The sequence below is a fragment of the Hippocampus comes genome, unplaced genomic scaffold (genome assembly GCF_001891065.2).
Source record: "Hippocampus comes isolate QL1 unplaced genomic scaffold, H_comes_QL1_v1.1 scaffold62, whole genome shotgun sequence".
Lineage (NCBI taxonomy): Eukaryota > Metazoa > Chordata > Actinopteri > Syngnathiformes > Syngnathidae > Hippocampus > Hippocampus comes.
Window position 1 is genome coordinate 501,536 of NW_017806062.1, and position 16,708 is coordinate 518,243.

At 42.5% G+C, this 16,708-nt stretch overlaps 2 protein-coding genes and 1 long non-coding RNA gene across 8 annotated transcripts in view; 1 reads left to right on the top strand and 2 right to left on the bottom strand.

Moving 5' to 3' along the window:
- The window catches only part of LOC109529883 (uncharacterized), a 17,414-nt gene extending 9,026 nt beyond the window's left edge, over positions 1–8,388 (bottom strand). For 2 of the 4 annotated variants that reach the window (XR_002170913.1, XR_002170914.1), the window contains exons 1-3: positions 8,275–8,388; positions 6,963–7,100; positions 6,401–6,485 (exon numbers count right to left, since the gene is read on the bottom strand). This is a non-coding gene — a long non-coding RNA (uncharacterized LOC109529883). The remainder of the gene's footprint in view (positions 1–6,400; positions 6,486–6,962; positions 7,101–8,274) is intronic. The other 2 variants (XR_002170912.1, XR_002170911.1) reach the window with 1 other exon arrangement.
- Positions 8,189–14,384, top strand: irak4 (interleukin-1 receptor-associated kinase 4). 3 transcript variants are annotated; one of them, XM_019893381.1, is made up of 12 exons: positions 8,190–8,457; positions 9,315–9,460; positions 10,258–10,434; positions 11,061–11,221; positions 11,316–11,380; positions 11,457–11,571; positions 11,648–11,757; positions 12,490–12,676; positions 13,418–13,480; positions 13,558–13,722; positions 13,928–13,992; positions 14,349–14,384. In XM_019893381.1, exons 1-11 carry the CDS (start codon positions 8,297–8,299, stop codon positions 13,982–13,984), a joined length of 1,407 nt encoding a protein of 468 aa, XP_019748940.1. In that variant the 5' UTR covers positions 8,190–8,296; the 3' UTR covers positions 13,985–13,992; positions 14,349–14,384. The 3 variants fall into 3 exon arrangements, with proteins under 3 accessions (XP_019748941.1, XP_019748940.1, XP_019748938.1); XM_019893382.1 differs by lacking the exon at positions 14,349–14,384 and having other exon boundaries at positions 8,189–8,457; positions 10,261–10,434; positions 13,928–14,340; XM_019893379.1 differs by lacking the exon at positions 14,349–14,384 and having other exon boundaries at positions 13,928–14,340.
- A 566-nt stretch (positions 14,385–14,950) lies between these two features.
- twf1a (twinfilin actin-binding protein 1a) overlaps positions 14,951–16,708 on the bottom strand; it is an 8,125-nt gene continuing 6,367 nt past the window's right edge. The window contains exon 9 of the mRNA XM_019893383.1: positions 14,951–16,191. Within this exon, the coding sequence (XP_019748942.1) occupies positions 16,024–16,191 (168 nt within the window). The 3' untranslated portion in view covers positions 14,951–16,023. The remainder of the gene's footprint in view (positions 16,192–16,708) is intronic.

Below are 16,708 nucleotides of genomic sequence, written 5' to 3' on the forward strand. Positions count from 1 at the left end.
GAGGTGGGGGAGGGGGGGGCAGCATCCAAGAGCCAACTGTTTTGAGTATTAGCGGTTCTACTGTACTTGAACTGTTCAATGTTTTGCACGTTTGTTTGTTTTCCGAGTCAAACCCAACAAGATCGACCTCATGATTAAACCCACATACCGCATGCTAAGTCACAAATCTCCCTTTCCCCACTTTTGTACTTTTTTTTTTGTTGTTGTTCTTTTCTGTTGATGCGGCATCTTTCCCTTTGACCCAGTGTTGACCATCTCAGCAACATAATAACACTGCCGCCAACCATCACATGTTCATGCTTGCATTCTAAATAGCCCCACAAAATACACGTTCAAGCTGTTTCCTTCCATCACACTTAAAATATATGAGCCATAAAAAGCCAGCCGTCCATCTCCCTCTCTCTCTCTTTCTCTCTCTCTCTCGCTCGCTCTCCATCACTTAACTCTGGCATCTGTCCGAAACGCCCCAATTTGTCAACTTTAGCCCCCCAAGGAGGACCCATGTGGCCGCTGTGTGTGTTTACGGAGGAGTTTTTAGCCGGAGAGCATTCCCCAGGATTAGCGTTGGACATCCATCACTTTGGATACAAAATGGAGTGCGCCGAGCTGGCTCCAGTATCCCCGCTGTGATCCCCCAACTGCCAGAAGAAGTTGGGACGCATGACGCTGCTGCCTGAGCTGGCTTTAGTTTGGACTCCGACCCTGATACCCGACTATACGTTTAATAGTGGCACCCACCAGAGGGCGCTGTTTTTCTATTTCGCCAAATTTTAAATTGAACACATGGTGCTGATTATGATGGCATTCATCCATCCATCCATCCACTTTCCGATCCGATTTATCCTTACAAGGGTCAGGGGTGATGGAGCCTATCCCAGCCATGACCTCTGCACTGTAAGGCGGACGCGCATCACCGGGCTGGATGAAATAAAAAAAGACATTTCATCTTTTTTTTTTTTTTTTTTTTTGTGCGTTTGTGCACAAGCTGTTTTCTGACAGGAGTAGCAGTAAAATATTTTTTGTGGGTTTTTTTGGGCTGATGATAAAAATAATCTAAAAAAAAAAACCCAACTGGACCTCCTCAACATGGACAATTTGTCCTCTGAACTGAAGCATATTGTGAAAGCTTTTGTTGCATTTTTCTGAAAAAAAAAAAGTGAAAAATAAGTGGACAATTTGAAATGTTTGTTGATGGGTTGGTTGGTTTCTTCGCCTTCTGGTTGGTTGGTTGGTTGGTTGGTGTTTGGGTGATGTGGGTTTGAAATGAAAGTGATGACGCCAAGGTTCCAGATATGGGTGGAAGCGGGAATAGTAGAGCCATCAACAGAAAAGTGAGAATGTACATTTTGGCCACCGAGCATATTGAAGGGGTGCATGGAAATACTGAAAAATGCTCCATTAATTTGAGTGGTGAAAAAAAAAAATGAATACACATTTTGCCTCCGTGGCTCATGCCCATGAAAAATGACTCGGTTTTGCAGAACCCTGCTTTGGAAAAAGGAAAAAAAAAATCATCATCTTGAAACAGTTAGTCACATTTATGTCTCCCAACGGTAAATACAAATCACTACTCGCTCCTACTGTAATGCTCACAATGATTTGATATGCCAATTGCTAAAATGATTTCACATGCTGTGTCTCAGTGATATCAAACTGCGCAATGTATAGTATGCGTTCCCCCGACGGAACTGCAGTCTGGACTCATTCTTGTGACACTCCTACGGCGTTTGATCTCCTCTGTAATTACAGCGTGTTGCAATCGCCTCCATTTCCACAAGAGGGTGATTGAAGTTGAAAGGACACACAAAAATACACTCACATACACACACTTGCTAGCAAAGTAGGATAGCTAAATTTTTAAAGAAGATGCACTTTTTTTTGGGGGGTGGGGGGCACGTTTGTAATTCGCCAGAGCTATTTTTATGATTGCTATTTGCCATGAATCACCGAGAGGGATAGGTAAGACCTCATCCTATTTTGGGGCAGATCTAGATAAAAATCGCAAATAGAGGAATTTTTGAGTGCTCGCCCTGCTCCAGAATGCATTTTTGTTGGAGGAGGAATATATTTCCAAATAATATACCCACCTAAGAACCTAAGATGGTGTGTCTCGCGCTTCATCAGTTTGTTCCTGTTAACGTATTCACTTTTCTTCCTTATTTGAGATATTATTCCCGTGACCTAGCTTGTATCTTGTTTTGGTTTAGGATGACACATTCAGATTTACACAAGAGGAAAAATAATTGGAAAGAGGGCCCCCACTTGGATCATTCTCAAACCATCCTCACAAAGGTGAAGTATGTGGTGACTGGGGAAAAAAGACCCATACATAAATTTAACATACTGTATGAATAACGTGATGTCGGTATTAACACATGAATGAGGCTTCAGATAATAAGGATCATGATGTATTGCATGTCATTGCTACATGGCCCAGTGCTGAAAAAGAAGGGGAAGGAATAGATCGCCTGGTGGTGCCTGCTTTAAAAAGTCAGTTCATAGAACAATTTTTTTTTTTCACCCGAGGGTCAAGGAAAATAGGATGAGGACGAAAGGCGAATCGGTGCAATTTTCTTTCTTTTGGCATTTTCTGAGACAGTAACAGTTAGAAACAAGTGTTTGCGCCGTTGTGGGAGTGAACACAGCTCATTTGATTCCCGGCCGATCGAACTGGGCACCCTTCCTTTAAAATCAGCACGGGAGAGGTGCCTGGTCTACATGGCGGACTCACTGGAGTCTGTGCACAAGATCGGCATGCACAAAGAACATTTATATGGAACTGCAAGTTGTAAACTGTGAAGTTGGCACTTAGATCTTATCCCCAAACCACGCAATAGTTGTGAAAAGGTCAGGGTAGTGCTTTTAAAAATATATTAAATATGATCATAATAATAACAATGGATTCAATACATTAATTTTGACAATGATTCAGAGGATTTGATGCAGGCTGATGTCATATTTATGAATGCAATGTCGTCCACTTTTTTGTCACCAAATTGTCAGGTGCGCCGGGGGCGTGGAATAGAAAACCCCCCTCGTCCCGCCGGAATACCCAGCGAAGCAGCATAGCGCGGTTGGACAAATTCCCAAAACACGATGAGCTCGACTCGCCCCGGCGCAAACATGTAGATGTGCCAGTTTTCACGCCGATGCAGATGTGCATGTGGTGGTGGTTGAAAAGACAACTGTAAAAGTCCAATGCACTTGCACTGGGGCGGCATGCAAGACTGGAATAAGCATTCCTGCCTCACCGTTGGTGAGGTTTGCCTCACAGTTTTCCGAGAGCCCTACATTCCAAAAACATGCTAGGTTAATTGAAGACTTGAATGTTTGTGCCCTCCAGTTGGCCGGCAACCAGTCTGCACCCCGCCTCTCACAAAGTCAACTGGGTGAGTTTATTCTAAAACAAACCAAAAAAAAAAAAGGGAAGGGGGGGGCAACAAAAAAAAAAAAAAAAAAAGTGTACGGATGGGCATGCGCATTTTCACCCAGCCGCATCCCATTAAGGCAACTGTTCTACGAGTCAAAAGTGAATCTATCATGTAAACAAATGACTTTGGAGAACTTTCATTAGCAAACCCGTCCACATCCTTTCACCAAACTAAAAGCAGCCAGCAGAACTTAATCTGCTCTTTCATTTTCTTCCCCCACCCCTTCGCCCACCTCCTCTATTTTCCAGTGTAACAAAGCGTGTAATGTTACTGGTGTGCGGAATACAAACTGACAAGAATCCAGGTAACATGGAATCATTTACAATCCGAATATGGCGCTGACAACAAGGCGACCATTCGTTTTCTTGGGCCCCCGACTGTCTCATTTAGGAAGCGGGCTGCCTTCCAGTCACAATGAAAGATTGAGCTCTGAGTGTTTTGGACCCGTTCACCGACACAGCTGGGACACGGTTAGAAAGACGATTTTGCACGGGGTAACTCTTGGCTCCGTTTCGCCGTGCGTTGAGTTACTTGAACAGTCTATTGTTCTGATGCTTTGAGGTTCATTGAGACAAACAAAAGACGTAAGCTTGTATACAACATTAAATGCAAGGCTTTCGAAAGTACAGTGGTACCTCTTACTTGCAAAATTAATTGGTTCTGGAAGAAAGTTCTTCACTCAAACATTTTGTAAGTAGAGACACGTTTTCCATGTAAATGCCCTAATTCGTTCCAAGCCCCCCCCCCCAAATTCAGACATAAATGTTTCCTAAAGCATAAAAATGCATTCAAATATGTAACAAACACGTGTTACAAGTACATTATTGCGCAATAAATGAGAGTTGTGCATCATGTAAAAAAACAAAGATTAAAAATGATGATCATTTTACTTTTAACTGCATCCTCATCATTTTTTGCCCTCTTTGTTCTCCCTCAGAAGTGTTTTTTGCCTGCCGTTTTGTCAAGAACTGATCCAAGGATGTTTGCTTTTGTTGCCATAAATATTTAACAATCCTTCGAAAATGTCCAACGCAAACATCAGCATAGTGAGCGATCGCCCGAGTGGTGAAAACTTTTTTCTGGGTGATTCACATTTACATAAAACTATCGGAGCACCTCTTGGCCTGAGGGGCGAATGACGAGGACGCTGCATAGACACATATTTATCAATCCACACACAGAGACAAATACGGTAGAAGTCCCTCTTAGCCAATGGGATGCCAGGAAGATGCTAGGTAATAGCCAATGGCAGAGCAGCTATAAGTATGTTGCGTTCACGTAAACTCGGAGCTGCGAGTAGCAGCCCATACTGTATTTTTACCTTTCGTTATCTTGAAATTTCTTTCTAACTTCAACTGAGGCCCCGTTTCTGAGGAACAAGTGTTTTTTTTTTGTTTTTTTTCGTTAGGGTCGGTGATTGAGTGAGCTGGAGCCTATCCCGGCTGACTTGGGGCAAGAGGCAGGCTACACCTTGAACCGGTCAGCAGTCAGGGTACGCAGACGATCAACCCGTCGTGCCTCGGGACCATTTGAAGTCCTCAATGAACCCAAGGCCAGCCGCACACTGAGCGATGCCGCCTGACATGCTTGAACATGATAATCACGAACAAATTGCAGTCAGCAACTCACACCCACACGCCTAGCGATTAACCCTTGCGCGGTTAGCATGTCGACAAAATGGAAAGACTGTAACCCCTGAAGTTCTGTTCGGGGAAACTATGTTTGGAGGCTCTGCATATACTGTAGTGTGTTCGAGTTGATTGGACCACAGACAAAATGGTGCTGCTGTCAAGGAAGTTATTGATTGCTCTGGCTGAGGTCGTTAAACACAAAGAGAGGACACAGACTAAAACTAAAGGAGAGCCTGTGCGGGGATCCGAGAGGCTGCTGGCTAAGATCGTCCCCGCTCACTGACTGCAATCAAACATGTCGGCGACAGAGATTCTCCAAAGCATTCTCATTCACCAAATAAAATAAAAACAAAAAAATGGGCTTTTGAAAAACATCCCCAAACTGAAACCACATCTTGCATTAATCCAGCAAACGAAAACCAACGATTTGATTATAACGGAAATGTCCTTTGTTTTTAGTTGTTGGCCATTAGTATCGTTTATGAGCTTTCAAAGTTCATTTTGAACATATTTATTTCAGTATTGCTCGACAGTCGTAGTGTCACAAGAAGGAATTTCAGTTGTTTGAGAATTGGAGTTGACTTGACTTTCTTACACAACACTGCACTGGACAAATACCCCATATGTTAAAAAAATAAATAAAACTAATACTAAAACTAATCAAAAATAAAACTAAACGAAAGCATTAAAAAAATAATAAAAATAAATCCAAACTAACAAACTTGCTCTATAAACTAATTAAAACTTCATAAGTCCAAAAACATTTTAGTTGAAATTGCTCTTAGTGTTATGACTTGGCATTTTTAATTGACCGTTATGTCTGCGATTTTACCACACCGGTCACCTGCAATTACAATTTCAAATGGCAAAAAGCAAAACAAAACAAAAAATTGAGTTCTTCACTGGTGTGCTACGACCAAATGGGAAAAATATTACACCCACAGTTTCTAGATGTAGTGCCTCATAATAAACCGACCACAGCTATTTGTGAACCGCCCACAGATCATTCTTGTACTTTCTTTGAACAACACATCAAGTAAAATAAAATCCAACTGCCTGTGGAATTTAACAATTGTGAAATCACTCATATAAATAAAGATGTATTGTATTGTATATTTACCCTCGTTTCGTATGTTCTGCTGCTCTCAAAGAGCGAGGGGTAAGGGGCTGCTGCCCCCTATGGGTGACAAGAGGACCTACAGTGTGCTTTTAGTATTGGGCTTTATCCACTTTTCAATGCTTAAAAAAATCATCCATAAATCAAAAACCTGATGTGCTAGCAAAATAAAAGTCAAGATATATTTGAAGTCAGAATCAAAAATACGTTTTGGGCCTGACCTGAGTTTCAAAGGCGGCAGCTCTGGACTTGTGAGGCAGACAAGCTAACTGTCTACGTACGTCGGCTGTTTTCTGTGCTGCCCGTCTGAAACGACAGCAATTTAAGATTGATGAAACCAAATGCAGGCTAGTGTTTCGGTTCCTGGACGAAGACCAGTTTTGTGTTGCTCCCCTCTGTCAAACCAAAAAGCTAGTCCCATCAGTTTGGCTCCTTTGCATTGCAACATGCAAGACCGCTAATTAATCACAGCAATGGTAAAATGTGCTTCTGCTGCTGAATACTGCAAGGCATTATCTTAAGAGGCTTACACACATAGTGTTAATCGAACCAAATTCAGGCACCCCATTCCAATTAAAACAGGTAAAAGGTATCAGTGTCAGACATCTGGAAAAGACATTTGCGAATTTCTCCATTGTGAGACAAATAAAGGTAACCGAACTATTAGTGGGACTGTATGAATGAATAACTGAATGTTAGAAATCGGTGACTGCCAATCACGATGACCAGACTGGTCCTCACGAGCTCATGTATAATCGTCTCTAAGGGTGTCACATAACTTACTCTGATCACTTCCTCCTCAGGCTGAGCTCTTCCAAGCTCATTCAAGCGAGCCTGGCACTTCTCCTGCAACCTGGCTTTGTTTTCAACCCGCAACAGACTTTTTGATTTCTGTCTCCTCTCGTTCGATGTCTCCTCCCTCTGTAACACAGGACAACAGACAACCGCGTCTTTATCACCTTTGAAAAGGAAATCGGTTTCTTTCATTCAAGGTTCAAATTAGCTAATACACTAATATATAAACATATGAGGCTAACTGTCTTGTTTTTCCATGTGATTACATTTTTTGTTGGTCATTTGGTGGTACCTTAAGAGCAAATGCATTCTTAGGTGGTACTTATTTGGTGTAAAACATTTGAGAACCACTCTTAGGCCCGTTTTTTCTTTTTTTTTTTGCTTTCCCAGAAACAAATATTACAGTAAGTGCACAGAATCGCTTTCATCAAGTCCCACATATACACACACAGACCCGCTCACATCTTTCATGACTCCCAGCTGAGCGTTTGAATGAGCTCATAAAGCCAGGTTGATGGGTACAAAAGAAAAATAAGGATACACACAACAAAAGCGCACTAATGACCATAATTACGCTTGTTCGTGCAATATATCTTAATTGCAGATGATGTAGTGATGTCTTCTTTTCATGTAGTTTAATTTTCACCATGTGCATTGTGAGGATGTAAAAAAAAAGACTATTAAAAGCGGGAGAATTCAGTCACTTCGAGTTGAAAGACTCACTAATGCCTTTCAAATGAGCTTTTTTTTATTGAGTACTGTGTCACCCACTGCAATGTTAAAACTTACAAAATGGGGGTGAAAGGAATGTTTTTCACATCATTATTAAATCGTTTCATGTGTTATTTTCTTTGGTTTTTCATCTTTTATGCGTTTTGGCAATCAGTTTGTTTTTTTTTTTTTTTTGCTTAATTTCTAACCTTCCATATTGACTTGGGGGACGATTGAGTTTTACTGGCGATCCCTCTGGGTGGATCAACTGTAGTCCCAATTGCACCCACTAGATGTCACTGTGACACAGTGACTTTCAAACAATCTGAAAAAAAATCTTAACTCCACAAAAACACCAACAGCAGAATAGTGTTCTTAATGTTCTCCTATTCTAATGCTGGGTGTGCAAAAAAAAGAGAAGAATGAACGTATTTCATGGCCGTGTTGGTTTTATTTCCGTGTTGAAGAAACACGAAGGAAGAGGAGGCACCTCACTTGTTTGAGGAAGTTGCGCAACATTGGAAAAAACACACAGACCAGTCCACCACATTTGTAAAACATATCGTCGTAGAGAGGCGTAAATACTCACGCAGCTCGTGTTTTGTGACACAATGAACGACACGGTGACTCGTTCGACTTATATTCGTAAACTCCCCTACAGTGTACTTCGTCTGGTGTCCGACTTTTTAGACCCACAGGACAGGTGGAAGGACGTCATCATTTCCATCCGGAAGTCCAACGGCGAGTTGCGCTACACTCAGCATCATGTCAGGTATGCTGTTGCCTCCCTATGAATCGATCGATCGATATATCTTCAATTTTGAATAACATCCGTCATACTGTGAGCCCTTCATAATATACTGAAACCTCCCCAACCCTATCTGTATCCCTATACACATCGATTCATGCAAGAAGCAAAATAAATATATACAAAATAGCCAAAATGTAACAATATATAAACAAACCAGGGATGCCGCGGTACCGCTTTTTTCAAGGTACACATTTCACTCAAATGCAATCTGTAACACGGGGCATTTTAGTTATAAAATAGAACTGAATAGACAGCGACTCTTTACTTTATACTCTGTTTTTAAAAAGTGATTGCTATTTTTTTATTTTTTTTTGCAATCATAGTGTTATCTATTCAGAATTTGTCCAAATAATGTCAGTGCTGAAAAGGAAAAGAACCAGAACTGGTTTAATGAGCCATTCACAGTGTCACGACACGTCCCTGTGTACTTAAGACTTGTATGGTTTCATCTTTGAGATTTATGGACATATGCTCGGGTGGCCTTATAAGGTACACATTTCACTTAAATGTAATCTGTAACACAGGGCATTTTAGTTGTAAAATAGAACTGAATAGACAACTCTTTACTTTATAATCTGTTTTTAAAAAGTGATTGCGATTTTTTTTTTTTTTTTTAGCAATCATAGTGTTATCTATTCAGAATTGGCACATTTGTCCAAATAATGTCAGCGCTGAAAAGGAAAAGAACCAGAACTGGTTTAATGAGCCATTCACAGTGTCACGACACGTCCCTGTGTACTTAAGACTTGTATGGTTTCATCTTTGAGATTTATGGACATATGCTCGGGTGGCCTTCAGTTTATCAACTGTGCTTGCAGGCGTTTTGAGGGCCTTGTTGCTCAGGGGAAGAGCCCCACAGTGGAGCTGCTGCGTGACTGGGGCATGTTGAACTCCACAGTGGGAGAATTGGCGGACATTCTCAAGAGTCACAAGTTGCTGGCGGCCGCCAGTGTGCTGTTACCTGGTACGTCCTATTACCTTTATTCTCAATCGAGCCTGGCGGTTGGAATGGCATCGAGCCATTTTACTCATTTCATGTATCACATCTTTTTAGTGGAAACTGTTTTTGTCTAACACCTGTGGTACAGTAACAGGTACAGTTTCAGAAACAACTGAATGGTGGTTGACGCTTGACCTTACTGGTTTTGTTTTTTGGCGGTGGTGTGGGTGTACAAACCTCTTTCAGCCAGATCAATGCTGTAAACGCAATTATCTCATGCGACGAGGAGGGTATCACTCCAAACATGTACAGAGTGCCTCAACTTCCGAGCAATTTGGGGACAATTTATTTTCTTTTTTTTTTTTTTTGCGTTGACTTGCATGTAATGACGTGAGTTATAGTATGAGTCCGTTTCGGACCCTCGACTGCTCCGGTGAAGGAAAAAGAGGAAGCAGTTCAGGTGGAACCTCGGATTACAATTTTTTGGGGGCCAAATATCGCTTGCGTTCGTGAACTATGATTCCTGGCCTCCACACGGGATGCTCAGTTTTGCTTTTTCTTCATTTGCTCCGTGCGTCACGTAGCTCGCCTCAACTATCTTTAGTGTTTTTGGTTTTAATTAGCCCTCCATATGGCTCCCACAAAACTACAAATGTTTGTGCTGTTAAGAAGCTGAATTATTTGAAAATTGATACGAAAATGGAGGAAACAAATCACATGATACGGCATCCCATGTAAAGGCAGTTTCGATCATCCTCATGTGTTTTTTTTATCGTTAGTGACATTTTCAAAACAACATCTGTGATTCTTCCCCCGCTCAGAAGAGGCGTTCTCTACAGAGACACCGGATGTCTGTCGTGCAGCAGAAACCAGCCGCGCACCTCCAACTTTGCCGACCTGGACGGTGGCTGAGACAAAGAGGACAACGTTAGCGCCCGTTGCTCATGAACGGCAGACTCCCGTCCAGCTGCAGAATGGTGACCCAGACCAGACACAAGGTTGAACATTTACTTCATTTTTCCATCCATCCATCCATTTTCCGATCGGCTTTATCCTCAAAAGGGTCGCGGGGGGTGCTGGAGCCTATCCCAGCCGTCTTCGGGCAGTAGGCGGGGGACACCCTGAACCGGTTGCCAGCCAATCGCAGGGCACACAGAGACGATCAATCATCTGCGCTCACACTCACACCGAGGGACAATTTGGAGTGTTCAATCAGCCAGCCATGGGTGTTTTTGGAATGTGGGAGGAAACCGGAGTACCCGGAGAAAACCCACGCAGGCATGGGAAGAACATGCAAACTCCACACAGGAAGGCCGGAGCCGGGATCGAACCCGGTACCTCTGCACTGTGAGGTCAACAGATTTTGAAGTTTAATTCCTGCAGTGCATCATACCGCTCCCCAAGTTATATTCTGGGGAGCGGCACTGGCTAATTACAGGAAGGCAGCAGCAGAGGGCAGTAAAACGGCATTGGCGCGAGCGCAGGTTGGACACTGCCTGGCACCCAAAGTCAGTTGGACCAGCGCAAGAGAAAATGGACGGATGGGGCAGAAATCACGGCGTGATGATCCTCAAACTGTCAACACATTAACAGGCAGTACTTCTTTTTCGCGATGATGTGTCAGGTTTCACTAATTTCTCCTACAACGAGCTCATGGAAATCACCGGAAACTTTGATGAGCGTGCCACGTCCGACGGCGGCTGCCGGCTCGGGGAAGGAGGCTTCGGGACCGTCTTTAAAGGTTTTCTGCGGGACAAACCTGTGGCTGTGAAAAAACTCAACCTGGTGAGTTAAAACTAAAACTAAAACAAATAAATAAATCACCTTGCTGCTGGTGCAGATCGTCATCAAACGATAGTGACAAATCGGTTTTGTGCAGATCGACGACATCTCGCCCGATGAGCTGCAAGTTCAGTTCAACCAAGAAGTTCAAACGCTGACATTGTGAGTATGTAATAGAGTTCCTGGCTCTAGAAAAACAATCCATACTAACTTAATTTTTTTTTTTTTTTTTGGGCAGATTAAAACATGAAAATCTGGTGGACATGGTGGGCTACTCCAGTGATGGACAATACCCGTGTTTGGTGTATGCCTTCATGGCTAATGGATCCTTGCTGGACAGACTAGCTTGCTTTGTGAGTGCTGTTTACTTCTGCACACTCTCGTCTTATTCTTGAATTTTGACTTTTTTTTTTTTTTTTTTTGTAATAGGAAAGTAGTCCTCCACTGTCCTGGCGACAGAGGTGCTTGATAGCTGACGGCACAGCAAGAGGTTTGGAGTATTTGCATAGCAACCATCATGTCCACAGAGATGTGAAAAGGTAGATAAACGTGATCTACTCTTGAGGTTTTTATTTACTTTTATAAATCCTGTGAAATGTAAAAGGCCCAACCTGATCCCTTGTGGGACACCCTTCAATCGGCAAATTTCGATTATTTTGCCCATTGTTTTTACCTCTATGTACGCTAACCATTTACAGCACTTAAGTAAAACTGGTCTCATTGTTTATTCCAAATAAATGTATACCACCACATTGTATCCTTAAATCCATAAATGTTGTCATTTTATGGACCTGTCATTCAAAACAAAGCAAATCGTATTCATTTATTTATTTTTAACAAACTATGATTAGTTGAGCAATCCATATTGGTTAGGCGCTAAATATAACATTCATAAATGGAATATACAACTCAAGTAAACAAACAAACCCAAAAAAAAAAAAACTTTTGCGCGGGAAGTCTTAGTCTTCAGATTTAGTCTCCTAATTTGGTATACGGTCTCTCGACACATGCTGGTTTTGAAATCGTAGGACAGAAGCGGCGCTCAAGTTTGGAGTTTCACCTTTAATGTTGACTCGCGAGCTCGCTAGCTGGTTTTCAGTCATTTGGCTTCCGGCTGTATCGTATTTGAAGGCGGGTGAAAAGTCTCCTCTCGCTGAAGTGAGCAGATCAAACCCAAAATGTCAAACTTGTCTTTAAATGTGAGCTCAAAACACGTGAGTCACCGATTCCGTCAAGCATGTGCAAACTCATGTTCTCGTTTTCTTCCGCAGCGCAAATATCCTGTTAGATGAAAACTTGGTGGCCAAAATCTCAGACTTTGGCCTGACGAGAGCCTCGGCCAAGGGTACCACGTCGACTGTGATAACAGAAAGGATCGTCGGCACCTGTGCTTACATGGCACCCGAGGCACTGAGGGGGGAGATCACGCCGAAATCGGATGTCTTCAGCTTTGGAGTGGTGAGCTGTAGATTCACGCGCTAACACAGAGCATGGTTTCTTAAAGTTTGATGATGTATTTGACAAATGTCTCTCAGTAACCAGGGGTACCTCAGGGCTCTGTTTTAGTGCCCCCCATGTTCTCATTGTGCATTATTCAGTCCATACTTTGGTATATAAGGACATAAGTATTTGATCCCAATACAAAAACATAAGATAGTACTTGTCGGAAGCTCAGTGATGAGATTTTTTTCTTGTAGTTGTACAGAAACTCTGTAAACTGTAAAACCTTTCAAAAAAAAAGTTTCTTGCATGACACAAGGAAGTTCAAAGTGTAGCTCCCACCAAAGGTTTTCGGTTCAGGTCTGGACACTGACTATAAGATAAGAAAACCTTTATTAGTCTCGCAATGGAGAAATTCCCAATTCACAGCAGCAAAGTTATGAAAGGAAGAAGTAGAACAACAAAATATAGGAGCTGCTGAAAAGCCAAATCTGGAGTCATCCTCACATTATTTCATCCGCCAACCGGCAAGTTGATTTGATGCCGAAAAGCAAAGCTTTAGGTTCATCCAACCGCAGCACTTTCTCCGAAGCCTTCTTTTTGATGTTCACTGGCAAATCCAAGGCACTCCATTTCCATTTTCAATCAACGACCCCAAAAACCGGAGACTTGCAGGTCTTTATTTTCCCCAGCATCTATTGTTACACCGATGTAAGGCTCCCTTCCTATGAGCTAAATTGTCTCTTTTTGCGTCTACAGGTGCTGTTAGAAATACTGTCCGGACTCTCTCCAGCAGATAAAAGCCGTGAGCCGCAGCTTTTGGTAATACAAATTTGAGCTCTTACTACAGTATTGACTTGATTTTGCTCCCGACAATGACACAAGCCTCGCTGCGGCAGATGGACATGAGGCACGACATTGACGACGAAGACGAGGAGCTCACTCTGGAGGCCTTTGTGGACAAGCGCATGAGCGACTGGGACATGAGTCAAGTGCAGAGCGTTTACTCCGTGGCCGGCAACTGTCTCCACGAGAGGAAGAACAGGCGGCCGCTCATCGCACAGGTTAAGGGTTGCTCAAACTGGGGTTTCTGGGCTCTTGGTTGATTTGCGAGAAAGGATGTCGTATCATTTTTTAATTTTTTTTTTTTTAACCCCTTTCAGGGACAGCGGTTAGTACAGTGGACAGCTTGTCATATTATCAGTTCACAGGGTGCATGAAAGGGTTAGAACGTGATTTCACAACAGATAATGCCATTTGTGTCAACAGGTGCTGTCCGAGCTCAATGGAGTGGTCAAAAACATTTCACTGGAGTCTCACGCGTAGGACTAAAGGTGACGACATATAATTATGAATGTAAAAATATATAGCATAAGAGTTGACCCTGATTGACAGGCTTAAGTGTTTTGAAATGCTTACCGTGTACAATCACACAAACGTCATTCACCTAAATCGGATACATGAGCCAGTATGCCAGCAAAAAGGTCAGTGCACCACCGGTTAGTCTTTCCTGACTGTTAAGTGCTGATCTGCGATTTATATTCCAAGTCCACGCGCTTGTCAGGCTTCTGACTCATTTGCAAATGGAAATACTCTTGAGTCTTTGCGCATGGGGGGGAAATCCAGACGGAAATGGACCCGAGCAGAGCATCCATTCATTCATTTTTTTGATCCACTTTATCCTCACAAGGGTCGCTGGACCCTATCCCAACTGTCTTCGAGCAGTAGGTGCGGGGGGACACCCTGAACCGGTTGCCAGGCAATTGCAGGGGCACACAGAGACAAGACATCCACGCTCACACTGAGGGACAATTTCGAGTGTTCACGCAGCCTGCCATGCATGTTTTTGGAATGTGGGAGGAAACCGGAGTACCCGGAGAAAACCCACATAGGCCCAGGGAGAACATGCAAACTCCACACAGGAAGGCAGGAGCCAGGATCGAACCTCTGCACTGTGAGGTCACCGCGGTAACCACTGGACCACCGGGCTGCCCTCTGATCAAAGCATCTCCATTAAAATGTACAAATTAAAATGTTTTCCAAAGTGTCGACTTGTATCACTTTTATGCCCAGTTACAGCCCAAGCCACGAAAATTACTTTGAATTCTTTTATATCTTGCACATAAATTATCTTGCGGTGCTTTTGCATACTCACAAAACGGCTGTGAAATGCACGTGGTTGACCATTTCCAGGGGTTAAAACCTCGCCGAAAATTCCCTTTCACCTCCCAAGTCTGAACCTTGTGCACTGCTTGACACATACAAAGTGTTTTAATACACACGGAGAATGTGCAATTTCAATATTTTTATTCTTCTTTAAAAGAAAAAAAGATCTGTAGGAAAACAAGTAAGACCAAACATCATTTTCCTTCTCTAATTCTAACGACACGATGAATACGAACGGGATTTCCATGCCCGGTTTTGAACACGAGGTGAGCTTGGTAGTTGGCCTAATGTTAAGTCATCAGTAAAACGAGAGACCATGACAACATTTTGATCGACACAAATATTCCCTTTCCTATTCCGTAGCAAGCTCTTCCCCCCCCCCTCCCCATTCTCTCTCTCTGGGATTCTGATCGCGTCGAACATGACTTTCGATGGATGACATTTTAGTGGAAGCCCCTCAGCGACATCATCACCAGACAACACACACGTACACACACACTCACACACACAGACACGTGGCTACAATATGTACAATTACAGCACTTGCATAGAAAAATAAGTTTCTCAGCAGATGATTTTTTTTTCTTTCTCCATGTAAACCAGTTATAACGAACCAAAAAAAAAAAATTTGCAATATAAAACGCACTGTTAAAATTAATCAGGAGACACAATCTGGATCATTACATCATCTCTGCTTTCGAAGCACCTCGAGGTTGTGCACAGTTAAGACACACTAAGGGGTGGACTTTAAGGAATGAAAGTTTGCGAGGAATCTGGGGGTCTGATCCCCCCAAAATAAAAATTTGAGGGGAGAATGTTGTCTTATTGGCGCGAGTTCACATTAGTCACACTACAATCTAAAAAGTGAGGGGAGAATGTTGTCATATTGGCGCGAGTTCACATTAGTCACACTACAATCTGGCAAAAAGGGGCTCAACTCATCGGGAATGTAATCAGAGAGATTAATAGGCTTCCATTTGGCAAGCTACAAATGGGAAACTGCTGAAATATGCCATTGCTTAGTTGTCCTCTGCGTGCATAGCTGGCTCGGGGGAGGGGGGTAATGTGAGGTCGTCATCCTTTTTTTTTTCCTTTTTTTTTCTGCGTTCCGTGTTAAAAACAAGCAAATGTGATCACCTCAATCTCAGGAATGTTCCACTATGGAACGTGCACAGGTTGTCGGTGCCCAAAGTCTTGTTTTAATCGTCCTCCTGGCCGTCGGCGGGGGGTCGGGTGATGCGACGGCCGCCCCGCTTCCCTTGAGGACCTCTTGGCTTGGCGAAGGCCTGCTTGTGCGCGTGCTGCTTGGGATGCACCTCGTCATACATGAATTCATTGGTCAGCTCGTCGCCGTTGTCGATTTCCAACTAAGGGACGGATGGAGAGCAAGCGTGAGTCATTGCATTTAGTTTTTTTGGTTTTACAATGATTGGTAGTTGAACAAAACCCAAAAGAGGTTTCGTTGGGATGTTGTTCATATGACCAAACATGAATTTCCCATGTTGATGAACGTTGAAGTGCAGCTTCACAAAATCCTGACTTAATGTTGGTGCACAATTTTTTCAGTTTTGGTATTTAAATGTATTCCTATAAAATTGACTTCCCTACAAAGTCCAGATTTTTTTTTCACCCTAATGAAATGGCAATTTGTTTTGCCTTATAGTAATGCAATAATTTTGGCGATATTATAAAATGTTTTTTTTTAAACAAAATTCCAAGTTGTAAAAAAAGCTTAATATTCTTGTAATTTTACCTTTTTTTAATTTTTACAAATTTATTCGATAAAGATGGCAGCTTCCCCCCCAAATTACTTTTTTTTCCAAATATACATTTTTTTAATTTTTGTATAATTCTCTCTTTTTTTACCTTTTGTATAATTCTCCC